This window comes from Rousettus aegyptiacus, unplaced genomic scaffold, assembly GCF_014176215.1.
Source record: "Rousettus aegyptiacus isolate mRouAeg1 unplaced genomic scaffold, mRouAeg1.p scaffold_m13_p_14, whole genome shotgun sequence".
In the NCBI taxonomy this organism is placed as follows: domain Eukaryota; kingdom Metazoa; phylum Chordata; class Mammalia; order Chiroptera; family Pteropodidae; genus Rousettus; species Rousettus aegyptiacus.
In genome coordinates, this window is record NW_023416289.1 from 40,200,136 (window position 1) to 40,216,434 (window position 16,299).

The 16,299-nt window shown below is 53.3% G+C and overlaps 1 protein-coding gene and 1 pseudogene across 1 annotated transcript in view; one reads left to right on the forward strand and one right to left on the reverse strand.

Annotated features, from left to right (window-relative positions):
- LOC107521772 (Fc fragment of IgG binding protein) overlaps positions 1–14,503 on the reverse strand; it is a 36,763-nt gene extending 22,260 nt beyond the window's left edge. The window contains exons 1-6 of the mRNA XM_016166769.2: positions 14,447–14,503; positions 11,720–12,967; positions 9,657–10,006; positions 5,825–6,395; positions 3,257–3,861; positions 351–918 (exon numbers count right to left, since the gene is read on the reverse strand). Of these exons, the coding sequence (XP_016022255.2) occupies positions 351–918; positions 3,257–3,861; positions 5,825–6,395; positions 9,657–10,006; positions 11,720–12,967; positions 14,447–14,501 (3,397 nt within the window). The 5' untranslated portion in view covers positions 14,502–14,503. The remainder of the gene's footprint in view (positions 1–350; positions 919–3,256; positions 3,862–5,824; positions 6,396–9,656; positions 10,007–11,719; positions 12,968–14,446) is intronic.
- LOC118611837 lies at positions 13,677–13,792 on the forward strand (annotated as a pseudogene).
- Positions 14,504–16,299: the final 1,796 nt, after the last annotated feature.

Below are 16,299 nucleotides of genomic sequence, written 5' to 3' on the forward strand. Positions count from 1 at the left end.
AAGCCAAATGGGGACCAAGAAGAACTGGAGAGGGGACCAGGCTCTTTCTTAAGGCAAACCACTACTTGTTCCTGAATGACAGCTGCCATGTGGGAATCAGACCCAGCACCATCAGATGTATTTGGTCATCTTACAAATATTTACTGCATCTTTGGCTTCCTAGCTGTCATGATCCTGAGCCTGTAACTGAATCTTTCTGAGGCTCAGTTTCCTCATCTGTTAAATGGATACAACCACAGTCTCAACCTCGTAGGGTTCTTAAAAGGATTAAGTGAATTGATGATCTTTATATGTTAATGAATATCCATAAGGCTGAGCCCCCGCCCCCAGTTGTCACTACTGGTACTTACGGCAAAGCTTCTCACTCCTCCAGGGATGCACAGTGGCCCCGGCAGCCTGGCATGCATCAGCATATGCGGCCAACGCGTCACACAGTGGCCCCGACTGGCCTGGCAGCAGGCAGAGGTCATAGGCACAGTCGTTCACGGCGCCCTGTGGGTCCAGCGTGTTGTGGCACTCCCGGAAGGGCCCCTCAGTGTCGGCAAGGATCCCACATTCATTCTTGCTCTGTAGCTGCTGAGCCACCAGGGAGTCCAGTTTGGGACAGTCACCTGGCTCAGTGGTGCCACAGCCTGGCCTCGTCTCCTCCTGCCAGCTCTTTCCGAAGGCCAGTGCATCAGCAGCTTGGCCCCCATCCCGCAGAGCCAGGTCATCACGTGGGTTCCCATTAAAGTTCCCGCAGAGCCCACACAGGGCTCCGGCGTAGCTGCTGGGCACCTTGACAGTCACGTGGGCATTCCAGTCATAGGTGACAGTCAGGCCAAAGTCTGTGCGCACGACAGCATCTTGGCCCTGGCGGAACACCTGCACCTGCCCGTCTGCCGCCTGGAAGGGCAGGTACTGAAGGACGTCGTCCACCTGGGCAGAGATAGAGGAGGGCCAAAGGGTCAGGGTATGCATGGCTCTGGGCCCACCCTTTATTTCCCCAGCTCTAGCTGCTCTTAGCTCCTTGCTCTTCCCTTAAGCACATAGTGCTTAGTCCCGCCTCAGGGCCTTTGCACTTGCTGTTCCCTCTGCCTGACATAGCACCACTTTTCTCTAACCTTCAAATATCAACTTTAATCCAAATTCCTAACCCATGGCCTTTAGAGTGGACAGGATCTGTCTCTCCATCTCCTTGACTTCACTGCCACTTCTCACCCTTCCCCTCACTCATCCTGCTCCAGCCACACTGGCTTTCTTGATATCCATCTAATTCTCCCAGTTTGGTCTAACTTTAGGGCCTTTTTGCTTTGCCAAGGACACCACCCACCACTTTCCTCCTGGTTGCTTCCCCTTTCTCCTTCAAGACTCGGCTAAAATCCATGCCCTCTACCTAGAAGGTCCTGCTTAACCTGGCCCTGTCCATCTCTGTGCTGGCATCACCTACCACATCACTCACTTAGCTTCCTCACATATCAAGTACATGTCCACCTCAGGGCCTTTGCACTTGCTGTGCCCTCTTCCTGGAATACCACCCATGGCTCTTTACTTGGCCACCTCCACTACATCTGTTAGGTGTTAGCTTTGATGCAAACCCCATACAATGGTCTAAAAGGCTCTAGATGATGGGAACCCTACTAATCTCCAATTTAATTCCCCATTCCATACCCCTGCAACTCCAGCCATGCAGGCATTTTGATAATCTCCTGAATTCGCCAAGCTCAGCCCAGTCGCAGGGCCTTTGCACTTGCTGTACTATCTACTTGTGACATTTCTACCCGCATCCACGTCCCTGTTCTTTACCTGGCTGCCTCCCCTCATCTTTCTCATCTTGGCTTAAAATTGAGCCCCTCTACCCACCAGGTCCTGCTTGTCCCCACTTTTCCGACCTTGTCTCCTACCAACCTCTCTACACCATCTCCCCAACCTCACACTCAAGTGCAGCCTCATCAGCTCCATGCTGTCCTCCTGCCCTTCTCAAGCTCAGTCCAGCCTCGGCCTTTGCACCTGTCGCCCCTTCTGCCTGGGAATACCCACTCTCCACCTGGTGGTCTCTTCCTCATTCTCTAGGTTTCAGCTTAAATCAAAAGCCTCTGTCATAGCCATCTCCCACATTACGCCCTACCTCACTCTTTTTTCTTTTCTTCCATTCCAGCCCCAATGGCTGCCACACTGTTCCTCTACTCCTCATGTTTGTTCCTGCCCCAGAGCCTGTGCACTTGCTGTTTTTTCTGCCTAAACATCCTTCCATCCATTTCTCTCCCTGACTATTCCGACCCTTCCTACAGGAGAAGCAACAGAAGGTAGTAGCTGAGAGTATGGACTCTGGAGATGGACGGCCTGGCTTCAAATTATGTCTCTGCCATTCATTAGCTGTATGATCTTGAATCAGTGACTTAATCTCTCTGTGCCTCAGTTTCCTCATCTGATAAGATTAGCTATTTTACAAGGTTGTTGTAGAATTTAAATGAGTTACTATATGTCAAGCATTCAACACATAGAAATAACTTAATATATGTTGGTTATTATTATTCAAGCCTCAGCTTAAATGTCATCTCAGAGAGGTGAGAACATAAGTATTAATAATCGTGTTCTCTGTTTATCTAGAAGCTTCTCTATGCCAAATGCTAGGCTTTATGGGCCAAATTTCCTTTACTCCAAGGCTGTTATGAAGATTAAGAGTTAAGGCCCGTAAAGGGCTTAGCAGAATGCCTGGCACATGGACAGTTCTCAGTTTTCCATTTCCTATTTATCCCCCTCTCAAAAGCATGGGCCACTGCCCCAAACTGCTCAATAATAACTATTAACTATTGTTGTGACTCTTACAATAACCCCACCTCTCTGCCCAGAAACCTGCCAGTGTTTGGGCCCTCCCTCCCTGACCCCACCCGCAGCTCCCAAACTTTTATAGGTCACCTTACTTTCTGAAAATCAATTGTCCTCCAGAAAATGCACAAACCTAAAACTTGGGAGGGTTCATAGCAGCGAAATACTAAGTCAACATTTACTGAACATTTGCTGGGCACCAAGGCCTTCTTTTAAAACACCCTACAGATGTTAACGGGTCAACTTCCCACAACCGCTTTACCAAGCGGGTTTGACAGAGGACAAAACTAAGGCCAGAGAGACAAAGTCGCACAGCCAGGGAGAGGCAGCACCTGCGGGGACCCGGGCCTTAACCACTGGCCACAGGACTTCTAACAACCCTCCAGCCCCTCCCACTCCTTTGGAGAGATGTCCTGCCCTCGGCCGCCCTGGGTGCAGCGTCACTCACCAGGACTTGCCCAGGGTGCTTCCGGCGCACCGCCACCTTCACGCCGCGGGCCTCCAGGAGCACCGCGCGTGCGTAGCTCACGGTTGGGCTGCCCCGATGCTCGTTTTCCACCAGCACCCGAAAGGCGGGCAGCATCGTGTTCTGGCCGCAGGAGCCGGCCAGCAGATAGGTGCAGGTGCCCATGAAGTTGAAGCGCTGGCCGTCGAAGCTCACGTAGTGCGGGTCCCCGTACGCCCGGCAGCTCCCGAAGCTGTCGGGGTAGCAACCTAGGAGGCCGTTCTGGACGCGGCAGCGCTCGCCTGTCGGGCAACCCTGCGTGTCGCTGCACTTCACCTGCCGGGTGGTGCCATCGCAGGTGCAGCGCTGCCTGCACTGCTCGTCGCCCCACACCTGCTGGTCCAGCGCCAGTGGGCGGCCCTGGTAGATGCAGCCGCAGGACGCGGCCGCCACGCAGGCGCCGCCGCTGGCCACGAAGCCCGGGAGACACGCGCAGCCCTCCACGCACGGGAGCCCGGAGCAGTTGGCGGGCGCCGCCGCGGGGTTGCAGGAGGGCGGGCAGGCGGGGCCGCAGAGCTCGTAGCTGCTGTTGGCTGGGCAGGACAGGGCTGCGGGGAGCAGGGGACACGGGTCAGGCCAGCCAGCACAGCGCAGCGGGGCCCTGGAGGGACACGCAGTCCGGGACTTGCAGGCACTTCCCTCCCCGGACCTTGCTCCTCCCTGCGCGCTCCTCATCTGTTCCCGGCACTTGTATCCTTCCGGCGCTCTCCGCCTTAAACCTTAGAGACATAGTTGACTCCTTCCCCTTCATTCACTGAACAACCAGTCAGTAAACCCTGTGAGCTCCAAATTCAAAACCTACCCAGAATCTGCCCCTTTCTCCTCTCACCACTGTTCTCGCGCTGGCCCTATCCACGCAGCAGCCTCCTGCCTGCTCTCCGGTCCCCATCCTGCCCCACAGTCTTCCTCACAGGCAGCCAGAGGGATCCCGTGAAAACCTGAATCCGATGAAGTCTCTCTCCTGCTCAGAACCCTCTTGTGGCTCCATTTTGCTCAGAGTAAGAGCCAGAGTCTTCCCTGTGGCCATCGAGGACCCCCACGACCTGCGCTCAGCCCCGGCTCCTCCCACGCTCCCCCTGGCTCCCTCTGCCCTGGCCACAGAGGCCTCCTCCTCGGTCCTCACGCTCCCAGTGCAGGGCCCTGGCTCTGGCTGTTCCCCGTGCCTGTTCTGGCCTTTTGTCAGGAGGCAGTGCAGCATGTGGTTAAGACAAGTTACTGGAGCCCAGATGTCCTGGGTTCAAATCCTGGCTTCCCCATTCTTAGCTCTGTGATAATGAGCAAATTATTCCCACTGTCCTGTGCCTCAGTTTCTCTTCAGTAAAATGGGATGATCATCGTTCTGACCTCACAGGATGACTTGAGTAAATGAGCTCATCTGTGTAGAGACGCCCCATGAATATTTTCACTATTATTTAGCTGACTCAGTTGCCTTATCCTGATCTTTGCTCCAATGACATCTCCTCAGAAAGTTGTTGCTTGAGCACCCTCCTCACGAGCCTCCCACTTGCTCTTATTACATGAACTTTATTTCTCTCGCTCCCTGAAGATATTCCATATTTTGCTGTTAGTGTGTCTTCCTGATGGGATATAAGTTCCATGAGCTGTCTCACTCAGCACCACGGACAGGGTCTGGCACACAGGAAATGCTGAGGAACTGCTGTGGAAACCAGTGAGTAGATGAACCATCTCCCTGGTTCCTCTTCTGCATCGGGCATTGGGGAACTCCGGGGGGGAGAGGGGCGGTGTTCACTGGGCAGTGAGGGCATAGCTGTGACCAAGGCAAACCCCAGATGGCCTCGGGGTCTCCCCCAGACTTACTCCCCTCTGGAGTCCTTGTCTCAAGCCTGGGCCCGATGCCTCGTCCTCCTTCCCCTCTAGCCTTCCTGCCTCTTGATCATTTCTCTGAATGCCTCACGGGGGCAGGGACAGGTGAGTGTCCATCACCAGGACACGGACGGGGCCAGATAGGGACTCGAGGAATTCTTGTTAAATGAATGAATAAATGGGTGAGTGAATGATTAAATGGATGGACACCTGGCCAAGGAGCTGGACTTTATCCAGAGGTCACTGGAGAGTCAGGGATGTTCACATTCCTGCTTTGGGACCCTGAAGATGACCTCTCATGCCAAGCTTTGCACATGCTCTCCCTTCAGCCTGGAGCCCACTTCCTCCTCCCTCTCCCCTGTCTAGTTCCAAACCCTCCTGTGTAGTGCCAATTGGTCATTCCTTTCTCTAGAAAATCATCCTTGATGCTCTGTCCCCCAAGCTGAGTCAAGAAGCTTCTCTGGTCTCCCTTAGCCTCCTGGGACTTCCCCACCCTGGTTCTGACCACTCTGCCTGTGATCCCCCAGCCCAGCTATGGCCACTTTGGACTGTCACTGTCCAGAGTGCCCCAACCTCCAGCATGGTCAGCTCCAGGCCAAACCACAAGAAGTGCTTGGGTACTGAGCAGATGTCAGGGGTCCCCTGCCTCCCATATGTGCTCCCAGCTCCCACCAAGGCATCACTCACGGCAGCTGGCTTGTGACCTCCAGTCCTTGATAGAGACGCCAAGCTCCTGACAGGCCTGGGCATAGGCACTGAGGCTACGGCACAGGCTGGACCGGTCCCCGTTGGCAACACACAGGTCATACACACACTCCTCCAGAAAGGACTGGGGGGCCAGGGTATTATGGCAAGCAGCAAAGGAACCATTGAGCTGGGTCAACATGCCACAGAGACGGTCATCCTTGTAGTGCTGGGCCTGGCCTGTGGTGCAGGAGGGACAGGTGCTCTGGCAGCCATCCTCACACAGGGAGTCCTCATCGTCCAACTTCCAGCTCTTAGCAAAGTCCACAACGTTAGAAGCCTGCTCCCAGTCAGGCGTGAGGAAATCATCAGCGGGGTCGCCATTATAGTTGCCACACAGTCCATACACCTGGTCTCGGAAGCGTGCCGGCAGGCTCAGTGCCAGCTGGGAGTCCCAGTTATAGGTGACCACCAGCCCAAAGTCCAACTCTACTATGGCCCGTGTGCCACTCTGGTACACACGCAGGCGGCCCTCGGCCAGGGAGGCAGGCAGGCGTGAGCGCTGGCTGTCAATCTGCAGAGGGGGTGAGCAGGGAAGCGGGCGGTCAGATCCCCCGTGGTCCAGCCTTCAGCCCTCACCTCCTGCCACTCTTCCCCTGCCCTAGCTGCAGTGGGATTCCTCCCTCTTGTTCCTGCCACCAACCAAGCCTCAGGATTTTTGTCCTTGCCATCCCCAGGGCCTGAGTTGCTCTTCCCCTGGGCACACACATGGCCGCTCCCTCACCTCTTAGAAAAGCCTTGCTCAAATGTCACCATCTCAGTGAGGTGAGCTCTGACCACCCTATTTTATATGCAACCTTTCCCTGCTTCCTACTTTCCTTTCTTGCTCTTTTTTTCTATAGCTCCTAATCTTTCAAAGTATAATTTGCATGTATCGGCTGTCTAACTCCATAGACTGTCAGCTCCATGAAGATAGATTTTTGTCTGCTTTGATTTCTGCTTCATCTCCAGTAGCTAGAACAGTTCCTGGTAAAACAGCAGGTGCTCGGCGAGTGAATGAATGAAGGCACTGCTGAGTTAAATAAATGCTCACAGTCACTCACTCTGTGCCTGGCCTGGGCTGGGAGATCATGGAGATCCAGCAAAGACCAGGACAACCCCTGACTCTGCTCTCTTGGGGTTCCCAATCCAATGGGAGAGACAGACCTGTCACTAGACACTGACGGATCAGAGTGGGAATGGCTGGGATAGTGGAGGCACAGGAGACTGTGGTAGTCTAGAAGAGGGGCCAGACCCAGCCCTGTAGGTCAGGCAAGGCTTCGTGGAGGAAGAGACGGCTATAAAGAGTCAGCGCGAAAGAGAGCCATGAATATAAAGACAGGGAAAGCTATTCCTTTGCAAATGTCCTGAGTGGAGAGAAAGTCTGGCCTGGAGATAAGGAGTGTGTCTCTGTCTCCTCGACCCATTTCCTCTTCCAGAGTATCTCTTTTTTATTCTTTTCCCACACATTCTCATCTTATCCAAGAGGATGGGTTATGAAAATGGAGTAACAAACAGAGGGATCAGTCAGTCAGTCAGTCAGCGAGGCTTCCACGAGCCGTCATGTGTGTTCAGGTCTGTGCTGGGCAGTGTTATAGACACTGAGTGCAGTGACCGAGACAGCCCGCCCCCCCCCCCCCCTGACACACACACACACACAGGTTCTCAGTTCAGGGACCGCTGTTCAAATCCATCTCTTCCCTAAGACCAGTGATCTTCATTTTTAAATGAAACAGTAATATTTGTTCATTACAGAAAACTTACAAGATGCACACGAACGAAAATGAGAAAAATCATCCATTTTGCTGTAGACACACACACACGCACGCACGATTTAGAAATCCTGCCAGATATTTTCTCACCTTTAGATACCTTTATACTTTTTTTATTTTTTACAGTAATGAGACCATGCTGGTCACCATTTCATGAGCACCTCTTCCCTCTTAACAAGGTCTTGTAGACATCCCGCCACAATTCCATCAGGACCTCTAAGCCTTTGTCAACTCACTGACCTCAGTGAGAACTTGCATGGTAAATGCAAAACTCCTCACGAAACTGAGCTTGTGCAGAACGGCGACTTTCATCCACGTGGCTATCATATCACAGCTCCACCTGCACACTCACAAAATGTGGGCGGTACCAGATTGGTCACTGCAGTGGCGTCTGCCATTGAGAACAGCATCCATCTGCAGAGGACTGAGTTAAATGCACCGTGATGCACCCATGCGGCGGGAAAGGGTGCATCCGCTGACCCAGAAACAGCTCCAGAAGGTACAACTTGCCATAAATAAGCAAAGAGCAGAACAGAGAGAGACAGCACAGCACATTTTGCTAAGAAAGGGGAGAGGTGGGACTATGTTTATGATTGCTTGTATTGGCATGAAGAAATCCTAGATGAATATCCAAGAAATCAGTTAAAGTCATTACCTGTGTGGAGTGGGGGAAGAGCAGACGAAGACAAGAGTGAAAGCAAGACCTCTCATAAATGCCCTTTTTGTTTTGAGCTATGTGAAGACTTTACCTCTTTAAAAAGTCACAGCCACATGGAAGAACTTCCAAAGTATCATGGTGAGCAAACGAAGCCTTACATGAGGGCCTCCTCACACTGGGTGAGTCCATTACTATGAAGTTCATGAACAGGCAAAACTAATGTACAGTGGAAAGAATGTTAGAACTCTGATTGCCACGAGGGGGGTGGGGTTGGGGATTGTTCGAGAAGGGGCATGAGGGAATTTTCCAGAGTGATGAAAGTGCCCTATATCTTAATGGAGGTTTGGGGTGCACATTTGTTCAAAACTCAGTGAACTGTACACTTGAGATCTATGGATTTTATTATGTATAAATTTTATCTCAAAAGTAAGTAATAAGAAATGTAAAAATATTGTGTTCCAGTTAATGAGATGAATGTTGTTGAAGTATCTAGAGGTGAAATGTAGTGAGGTCTGGAACTTGCTTTTAAGTGCATAAAAAATAAGATGATTGCTGAGTGAACAGAGGGATAGGAAGATGATAGATGTGTGATAAATCAAGAAGAATATAACATGTAGAATCTAGCTGATTGGCATATGAGTGTTCATTGCACAGTGATTTCAACTTTTCAGGATGCTGGGACGTTTTCATAATAACATGATGGGGAAAAGGGACGTAATTGCTCCAGGCCGTTACTTGTGTTGGCTGAGTAGTAAAGCGACTAGCAGAGGCAGAAGGGCCTAGAGGTTAAGAATGGGAATTTGGGAGCTGGCCCGCCTGTGTTCCCAGCTTCGTCTCATAGCTCTAAGCCCATAGGAGGTATCTCATTTCTCTGGACCTCAGTTTCCTCATCTAAAGGGCTGAAAATAATGCCTGCCCCACAGATTGCTGTGAACAGTAAAGGCATCAATACCTGGAAAGTGCTAAGAAACAAATCTGGCACATACTAGGTGCTCACTAAATTTAGTGTTTGGTCACTTAAGAAATTCCTCATTGTTGGACATTTTTTATTCTCTCTCTCTCTCCCCCCACCCCTAACCTCTATTTTTTATGTATTTTTTCTATTATAAACCACATTGGCATAAACTTTTTCCCTAACCACATCTCTGAATATCCTTAAAGCTTTTACAAGTACGAGCGCTGGACTAAAGGGGTTTAAGGTCCTGCCATGGATGTTCAGATCCCTTCCCCCCAAAACCCCACTGCCTGGGCCCACTTCTCGCCCCCTCCTTCCCACGGCAAAGGGCTGGGTCGGGGCCTGACACCCAGGCTTTGCCTCCTCCTTCTGACCGATGGGGATTAAACCTTGAGGACTCTGGATACTCACCCGGACGAAGCCAACTTCCCCGCGGGCTAGCGACACGGAGTGGCTGTAGGCACGCACGGTGACGAAGCCCACGTAAGAAACGCGGCGACTGCCACGGTGCTCGTTCTTGGCCTCCACGCTGAAGGCGGGCAGGGTCTGGTCCTCGCTGTTCAGCTCCGCCATTGTGTACGAGCACGTGCCCATCATGTCGTAGCGACGGCCATCGAAGGTGGTGTAATGGGGGTCACCCTGGGCGCGGCAGGTGGCCGGGGAGACCGGCACGCACCTGGCCTGCCCGCCTGCCACCTGGCAGAGCTGCGAGGAAGCGCACTGCACACCTTGGCAGGTGGGCGTCTCCTTCTGGAGCAGGGCTGGGGAATGAAACGGGGTGGCGACAGAAAAGGAGTCAGGAGTGTCCGCGCCAGTGGGAATCCTGGAGCAACTGCCCATCTCAGAAGTGGGGAAACTGAGGTCTGGAATCTCACAGGGAGAGCTGCTCAGGCCCGAGCCCAGCTCAGAGCTCCTGATACTTGAGTTTAACGCAGCTCAGCCCAGAAGGACTGGAAGGCAGTGAAGGACAGACAGAACCAATCAAGGGAGTGTCAACCTGTCCATATCCCCTCCCTGCTTCCCTCTCCCCTGTTCTTTCCCAGTCAGGTCAAAAGGCTAAGGTGCATTTTTTGAGGACAAGATGGAGCACAGAGACTGTTCCACAGAATGGAAATGTGGGTGCTCAGGCTGCCTGGGGTAGAACCCAGGCTCAACTTATCAGCTGTGTGACACCGGACAAGGAATTTTAAACTCTCTTTGCCTCAGCGTCCTCATGTGTAACGGGAGGATATTTGGGGAGGGGGTGGTGCTGCTAGGCTTAAATAAGCTAAAACATAAGTAGGCTTTGGAACTGTTCCAGGTGTTCTTACCTGTTATAATTAACCACCTATCCTTTCTCCATTTTACTATTCAAGCCCAAAGTGGCCCTTTGAAGTTGAGTGGCTTCCATGTCATGGAGGGTGGGGGGAGGAGCATTTTTGCCAGCGCTGGCAACCCTAGTGTCTACTATCCTGGCTTGAGGGGGCAGGACCCTCCTCCCCTACCTCCCTGTGTTCAGAAGCTCTCGCCTTCTGTCTGCTTGCAATAGCAGCTCACCCTTATGTGGCCCGATTCACTTGCCAAGTACCCCCGAAGTGCTTTACAAATGCTAACTCATTACACCCTTGCTTAACACTCCTGTGAAGGGGGTGCAGTTATCAAACCCCTTTTACAGATGTGGAATCTGAGGCCCACAGAAGAGAAGTCACACGCCCCAAGTCATACAAGCAGAGATGGGATTTGAACCTGAGAAGTCTGGCTTTCACACCTGTGCCTTCCAACGCCGCACCGCCTGGGGGCAGCTTCTCAGTGCGCCCAACCTGAGGTTACAAATAGGGCCAGGTCCTGGAGCTGAACTGCGTTACCTCGTGCGAGGCACCTAGACTGGTATATTGAGAGATGACCCCCGAGCACCATAGGCCTTATTATTATTATACTTTTAGATGTCCTCAGTTTGGGCATAAACATCCCGATATGAGGTGTGGAGGAGTGGCAGTTAGCAACTGGTATTGTTGTGGGTCAGTTGCTAAAATAGTCCCAAATTGGTTTGTAAGAAGCTGCTGACCTGACTCCATGCCCCTGACAAGATCCCTCCCTCTCTGCTCCTTAACTCTCCCCTGGGACCGCTTCTCCAACACGTCCCATCCCCCAAGCAACAGACAAAGGGCTGGGGCCAGGGGACCCTGCTGCGGTGTCATGGCATCTCTCCTGATGGGCTGGACCCCTGGATCACACCTGTTACTAATGTTTAGAGCATTGTTCCCAGGGTGCAGGTAGGGAGGGGCTGGGGAGCCTTAAAGAAAGGAAGGATGGCAGGGAAGTAATGTAAATGTGGGAAACAGCAGGCAGATGGAGGTGAGGCGGGAACAGCCCAGCTGAGCCAGGAAACTACAAAGGAGCAGTGGGTGGGAAAGGGGGAGAGGCCAGAGAGCCCACCAAGGGGTCCCCAGGTGGAAGGGGTGGGGGGGGGGCAGGGGTTGTTTCTTATCACTCACCCTGGCCGCAGGTAGCTGCTGTCCCGTAGCCCCGAAACTGCGCCAGCCCTAAGGCGAGCAGCCCAAAGTTGGCAGTGGCCTTGACCGTGTGGCTCATGTTAACAGTGTCGAAGTCCATTTCGGTGTACGAGAACTCGCTGACTTGCACGGCCGTCCAGGTGAGCTTGGCCCCCAGACTGTGCCCGTCCATGGTGAGATCGCCCACAGCCTTTGTCCGCGCCACCACCAGGGCCACGCCCTTAGAGCCTGGCATGCTGTTGAGCACATAAGCAGGGCAGTAGGCTGTCACATCTGGGATCAGGATCAGGTAGGGGTTGTAGGTTACTCCGTCCCTTATGGCACCCGTGCCAAACAGCAGGACCTGGATGCCCACATCTGCAGACAGGTAGAGTGGCTGGGATGACTGGACCTGAAACTCAATCACGTCACCTGCCTGGAGCCTCCTGGAGGCAGTGGTGCTCCCGTGGCTGTAGGTCAGCTTTGTGGTCTGGCTGGCCATGACATAGGCCAGATCGTAGCGGGTCTGGGAGGACAGAGCAGGCACCATATACTGGGTGCCCCAGGCAGATGTGGGTAACAGCTGCTCTACCACATGGTTGCAGTTTGTGTGTTTTTGGACACAGCTATGGCCAGAGAGGACAGCCACAGGGCTACTGGCCGTGACCTTTGACCCTGAGAGATCAGCTAAGCTCTGCACCTGGGCCACTTGATAGGGCTTCAGAGTCACACGCAAGACACTGCCCATTAGATGGAACTTGCCCTGGAATATCACTGGCCCCTTGAGCTGCACAGTGACCGAGGCACCGCTTGCACCGGCCACCACGGCAAACTCCTTGAGATTCGTGATTGAGATTCCGCCAGGTGTGAACACAAAGTACTCAGTTCCCAGGGCCTCGACGGGCCGCAGCAGCGTCAGCTCCCCCGTGCTGGGCTTCGTGTTTATGGCTTGCGCAGAGATGGTGCGGTCAGAGCGGATCACCACTGCGTGCTGGAAGATACTGCTGTCGACCATCTCGGCCTTGGGGCTGATGCTGACCATGACCGACTGCCCAGGCTTCACTATGACGTTTTGCGAGGTGCCTTCTGCCTGGCTGAGGATGGCAACTGAGGCAGGGCTGTCCGACAGACTGGAGAGGAGGAGTTGGAGGTTGGCCTCTTCGGACCCGGACTGACGGTTCTGCAGGAAGGCTGTGAGGAATTCTTTCCCTCCAGTGTTGCCGGGGCCCACTGAGGCCTCCTGGGTTAACCCTGCAAGTGAGAAAAAGCAGTTGTGGGTCCACTTATCCATCAGAGAACCGACCCCTTGCCCCGTGCCTAGATAATGTACTGAAATTTCAACTTGGGCTTTTCCCCCTCTCTTCTCTTTCTTTTCTCCTTATTCATGCACCATTCACCTGCTAGCTTTTCTGCCTTTTGTTTTCCAAAAGCCTGAATGCTTTGGACAGGGGTCTCAAACTCAAATGCTGCGAGGGGCCAGGCAAGTAATGTAAATGTGGGAAACAGGCGGTGACTGTGCAAATGAATTCACACACCATCAATAGCGGGGCATTGCTATTAGCTTTAGCCTTTTGTTATTCCGATGGATTATCAGTGCTCACTCGCCCTCTCTCTCTCTGTCTCTCTTTGCCAAATCTTACCATTTTTCAAGAGAAAGTGACTCTCTGAAATTTCATGTGAAATCTCCAACCTCAAATTGATTTAAGCACTATGGGGCCCAGAGTGTCTGGATTCAGGTGCCAGTTGTGATTTCTGTTTTATTAGGACTTGGTGGAGGCGCAGGGGTGCGAGGGTGGGCACGGCAGTTATGTGGGTAAAGGGAAAAAGGAGATTGGGAGTGTGGGCAAAATGTCTCCTAGAAATAGAGTGGGTGGACGTCGTTCCAAAGTATAGCAGTTAGCATGTCTGCTTTACATGCAGAAGGTCCTGGGTTTGCGACCCAGTGGAGCCACGAACCATAGTCTACGGCCATGCCACCCTGAACAAGCCTGATGTCTGATCTCTGAAACTAAGCAGGATCGGGCCTGGTTAGTATTTGGATGGGAGACCACCTAGGAAGACCAGGTACTGTAGACATACATAATAACAACAACAACAACAACAACAATAATAATAGAGTGGGCATTTTTCAACACCCCCAAGTGAGAAGTCATTTTCCAGAAGAGGAGGGTAGTCTATAGGGTCTGGAGGAGAGTGTGGGAGTTATACTAGGACTGTCTGCCAAATAAAGGAAGCCTTGAAGTGTATCCTAGTGTCCCACGGGGCCAAGGAATCAGGGACAATGAATGCTCCAGAAGCAAGCTAAATGGATGTTAACTAGTGACTGGAGGGCTCTGGCGTCCTGCACCTCCTCCAGTCCTTCGGCTTCATCCAACACTCTAGTCCTGGACATTATTCCGGAGAACTGGGCACCAAGCCCTCCAAGAATAACTTTGGTGAAACCTTCCGTCACCTCAGCAGAACAAGGCTCAGAGTCAAACTTTGAGCTGCAGAAAGTCAAGGCGGCGGCAGTTCTTGCATGCTTCAATTTGGGGACTACAGAAGAGAGACTGGGTGATTTTTACCACATTTCTCTGCAGAGCCTAAGGGGCCTCTCTCCAATCGCAGCCAGCCTGGGGTGAGGTCGGGAGATGGGTTTGTAGAGGGGGCACGAACGGAGGGTGCTGACCCAGGCAGGCAGAGTCCCCCGGAAAGGAACGAGAACAGGGATGAGTTCTCGGTCTGACTTACCCCATAGGAGGGTTGCTCCAGCCCAGAGTGTCCACCAGCTCTGTAGGGAGCCCATGTCTGCAGGGAGAAAATAGAAGGGGTCATAGGAGGCTGGCCTGACCCTCCTGCTGGAGACTGTCCCAGAGAGGACAGCAGGGCCCAGTCTCCGGACAACGGCCACATGAGCACCAGGAAGGCTAAAGTGGGCTGGATCGAAGAGCCAGTGTGTGCGTGTAGGGGAGTTGGATGTCCAGTGGGTCTAGGGGTGGGTGGGGAGGGCAGGACAGGGGCCAGAGTAGGAGACCTGATGTCCCACTTCCAAACGAGACCCGAGCCTCTCTCACCTGCAGGTACCTGGAGCTGCAAGCCTAGCCCCTGGGCTGGGCTATATAGTGGGGTTTCTTGGCTCCTCAGGCCACACCCTGGGCCACCTGCCAAGCAGAGAGTCCTAACTTCCTGGAGGAGGCTGCTGATTCCAGGGCCAGGTGGAATAGGGACCCCAAAAGCCTATGAAGGGTGGAGGGCAAACCTGGACACCTGGGTCCTGAGGGGTGGGAGAACAGGTGGTAGCTATGGCCTGGGAGCCTTCTGGGAACTTCGTTTCTAGAAGGGCGGTGTTCCTGAGGGAAACAGCTGGGGAGCAGGGTGCTGAGGCCCTGGGTGCCTGGTGGGGGGAGGTTGGGGAGCGGGCAGTGGAGTGGAAGACATTATTTGGTCTTGTTTGCTGATTAGAACCTGCCTGCAGATTCTTCCCTTGGCTCCTGCCAGGAATAATAACAAAGGACCTGCATCCAGGTCGTGGCTGCTCCCCAGTCCTTACAAGCTAATCTACGACCACGCACTATTGTTTCCAGGCACCACTAGGTAGGCGTCCAACATCTGGGATGAGCAGGAATCTGAGCACCTGCCCTAGGCCTTTGGAGGGAGACACAATGCCTCCATCCCCGGTCCCACCAGGCCTCCTGGAGACAATGGCTGTGAAATGGGAACATCAAAACGCCTCTCGCTAGGCTTGTTGATCTCCCAGAGGACACGCTGTAAACTCTCAAGGACTATAAACAGGAGGTGGGCCCCTCTGGTGGGAATGGGGGGTGGGGGCGGGGCTGGAGCTGCGTGTGAAGAAGCATGGAGGCCTCCGTTTTCCACCCAGGTATCAGGTTCCACTTCCTGGAGAATTATTTGTTTTCTAGAAGGTTTTCTGGCCCTGAAAAGGGACTGGCTGAACAAGTTTCCGGTGACTTTGTGTCCCCCATCGCCCCAGGACCTGCCGGGGATGGGAGATGGGTCTCAGTAGCAATAGGGAGAAGAGACCGCTGACGGGTGGCATGGGTTTTCTGAGATAGAGTCTGTTCCTCCTGGGGGGTTGGCCTGAGCTATGCCCTGCTCCCCTCCTTCTGACCCCGGGACTCTGCTGGGGAGTCTCCCCTTGAAACAGCAGCTGCAGAGCATAGATGTCCTCTCAAATACCCAGCAGCTGCTGCCCTCAGGACTTCTCCTCTCTTATCACCTCTGGGTGGCCAGGGTGGGTGGGGGCTCTGACATCCCCCACCCAGGGCAGGTTCCCAGAGGGAGAGATAAAGCCTCAGAGTTTACTGGGACCCGAAGTCAACCAGGAAAGCAAAGTGAGCAAACAGGAGACTGGATGAAAGCCAGAGCTATGAAGAAATAGGCAGGGGTCGGGAGAATCACAGGGGCAGGAGGATCTGTGGGAAGAGGGGTGCCTGGGTCCCTGAGGAGCCTGACGTGGGCAGAGAGGTCATCTGGTTCCCTGTGGGAAAGAAGGGGTGGGAGCTACAGGGGTTCCTAAGGAGGAAGCAGCCATTGCAAACCAAGACATTAAAATCTTCCATGTCAGATACCCCTCTCGTAGTATG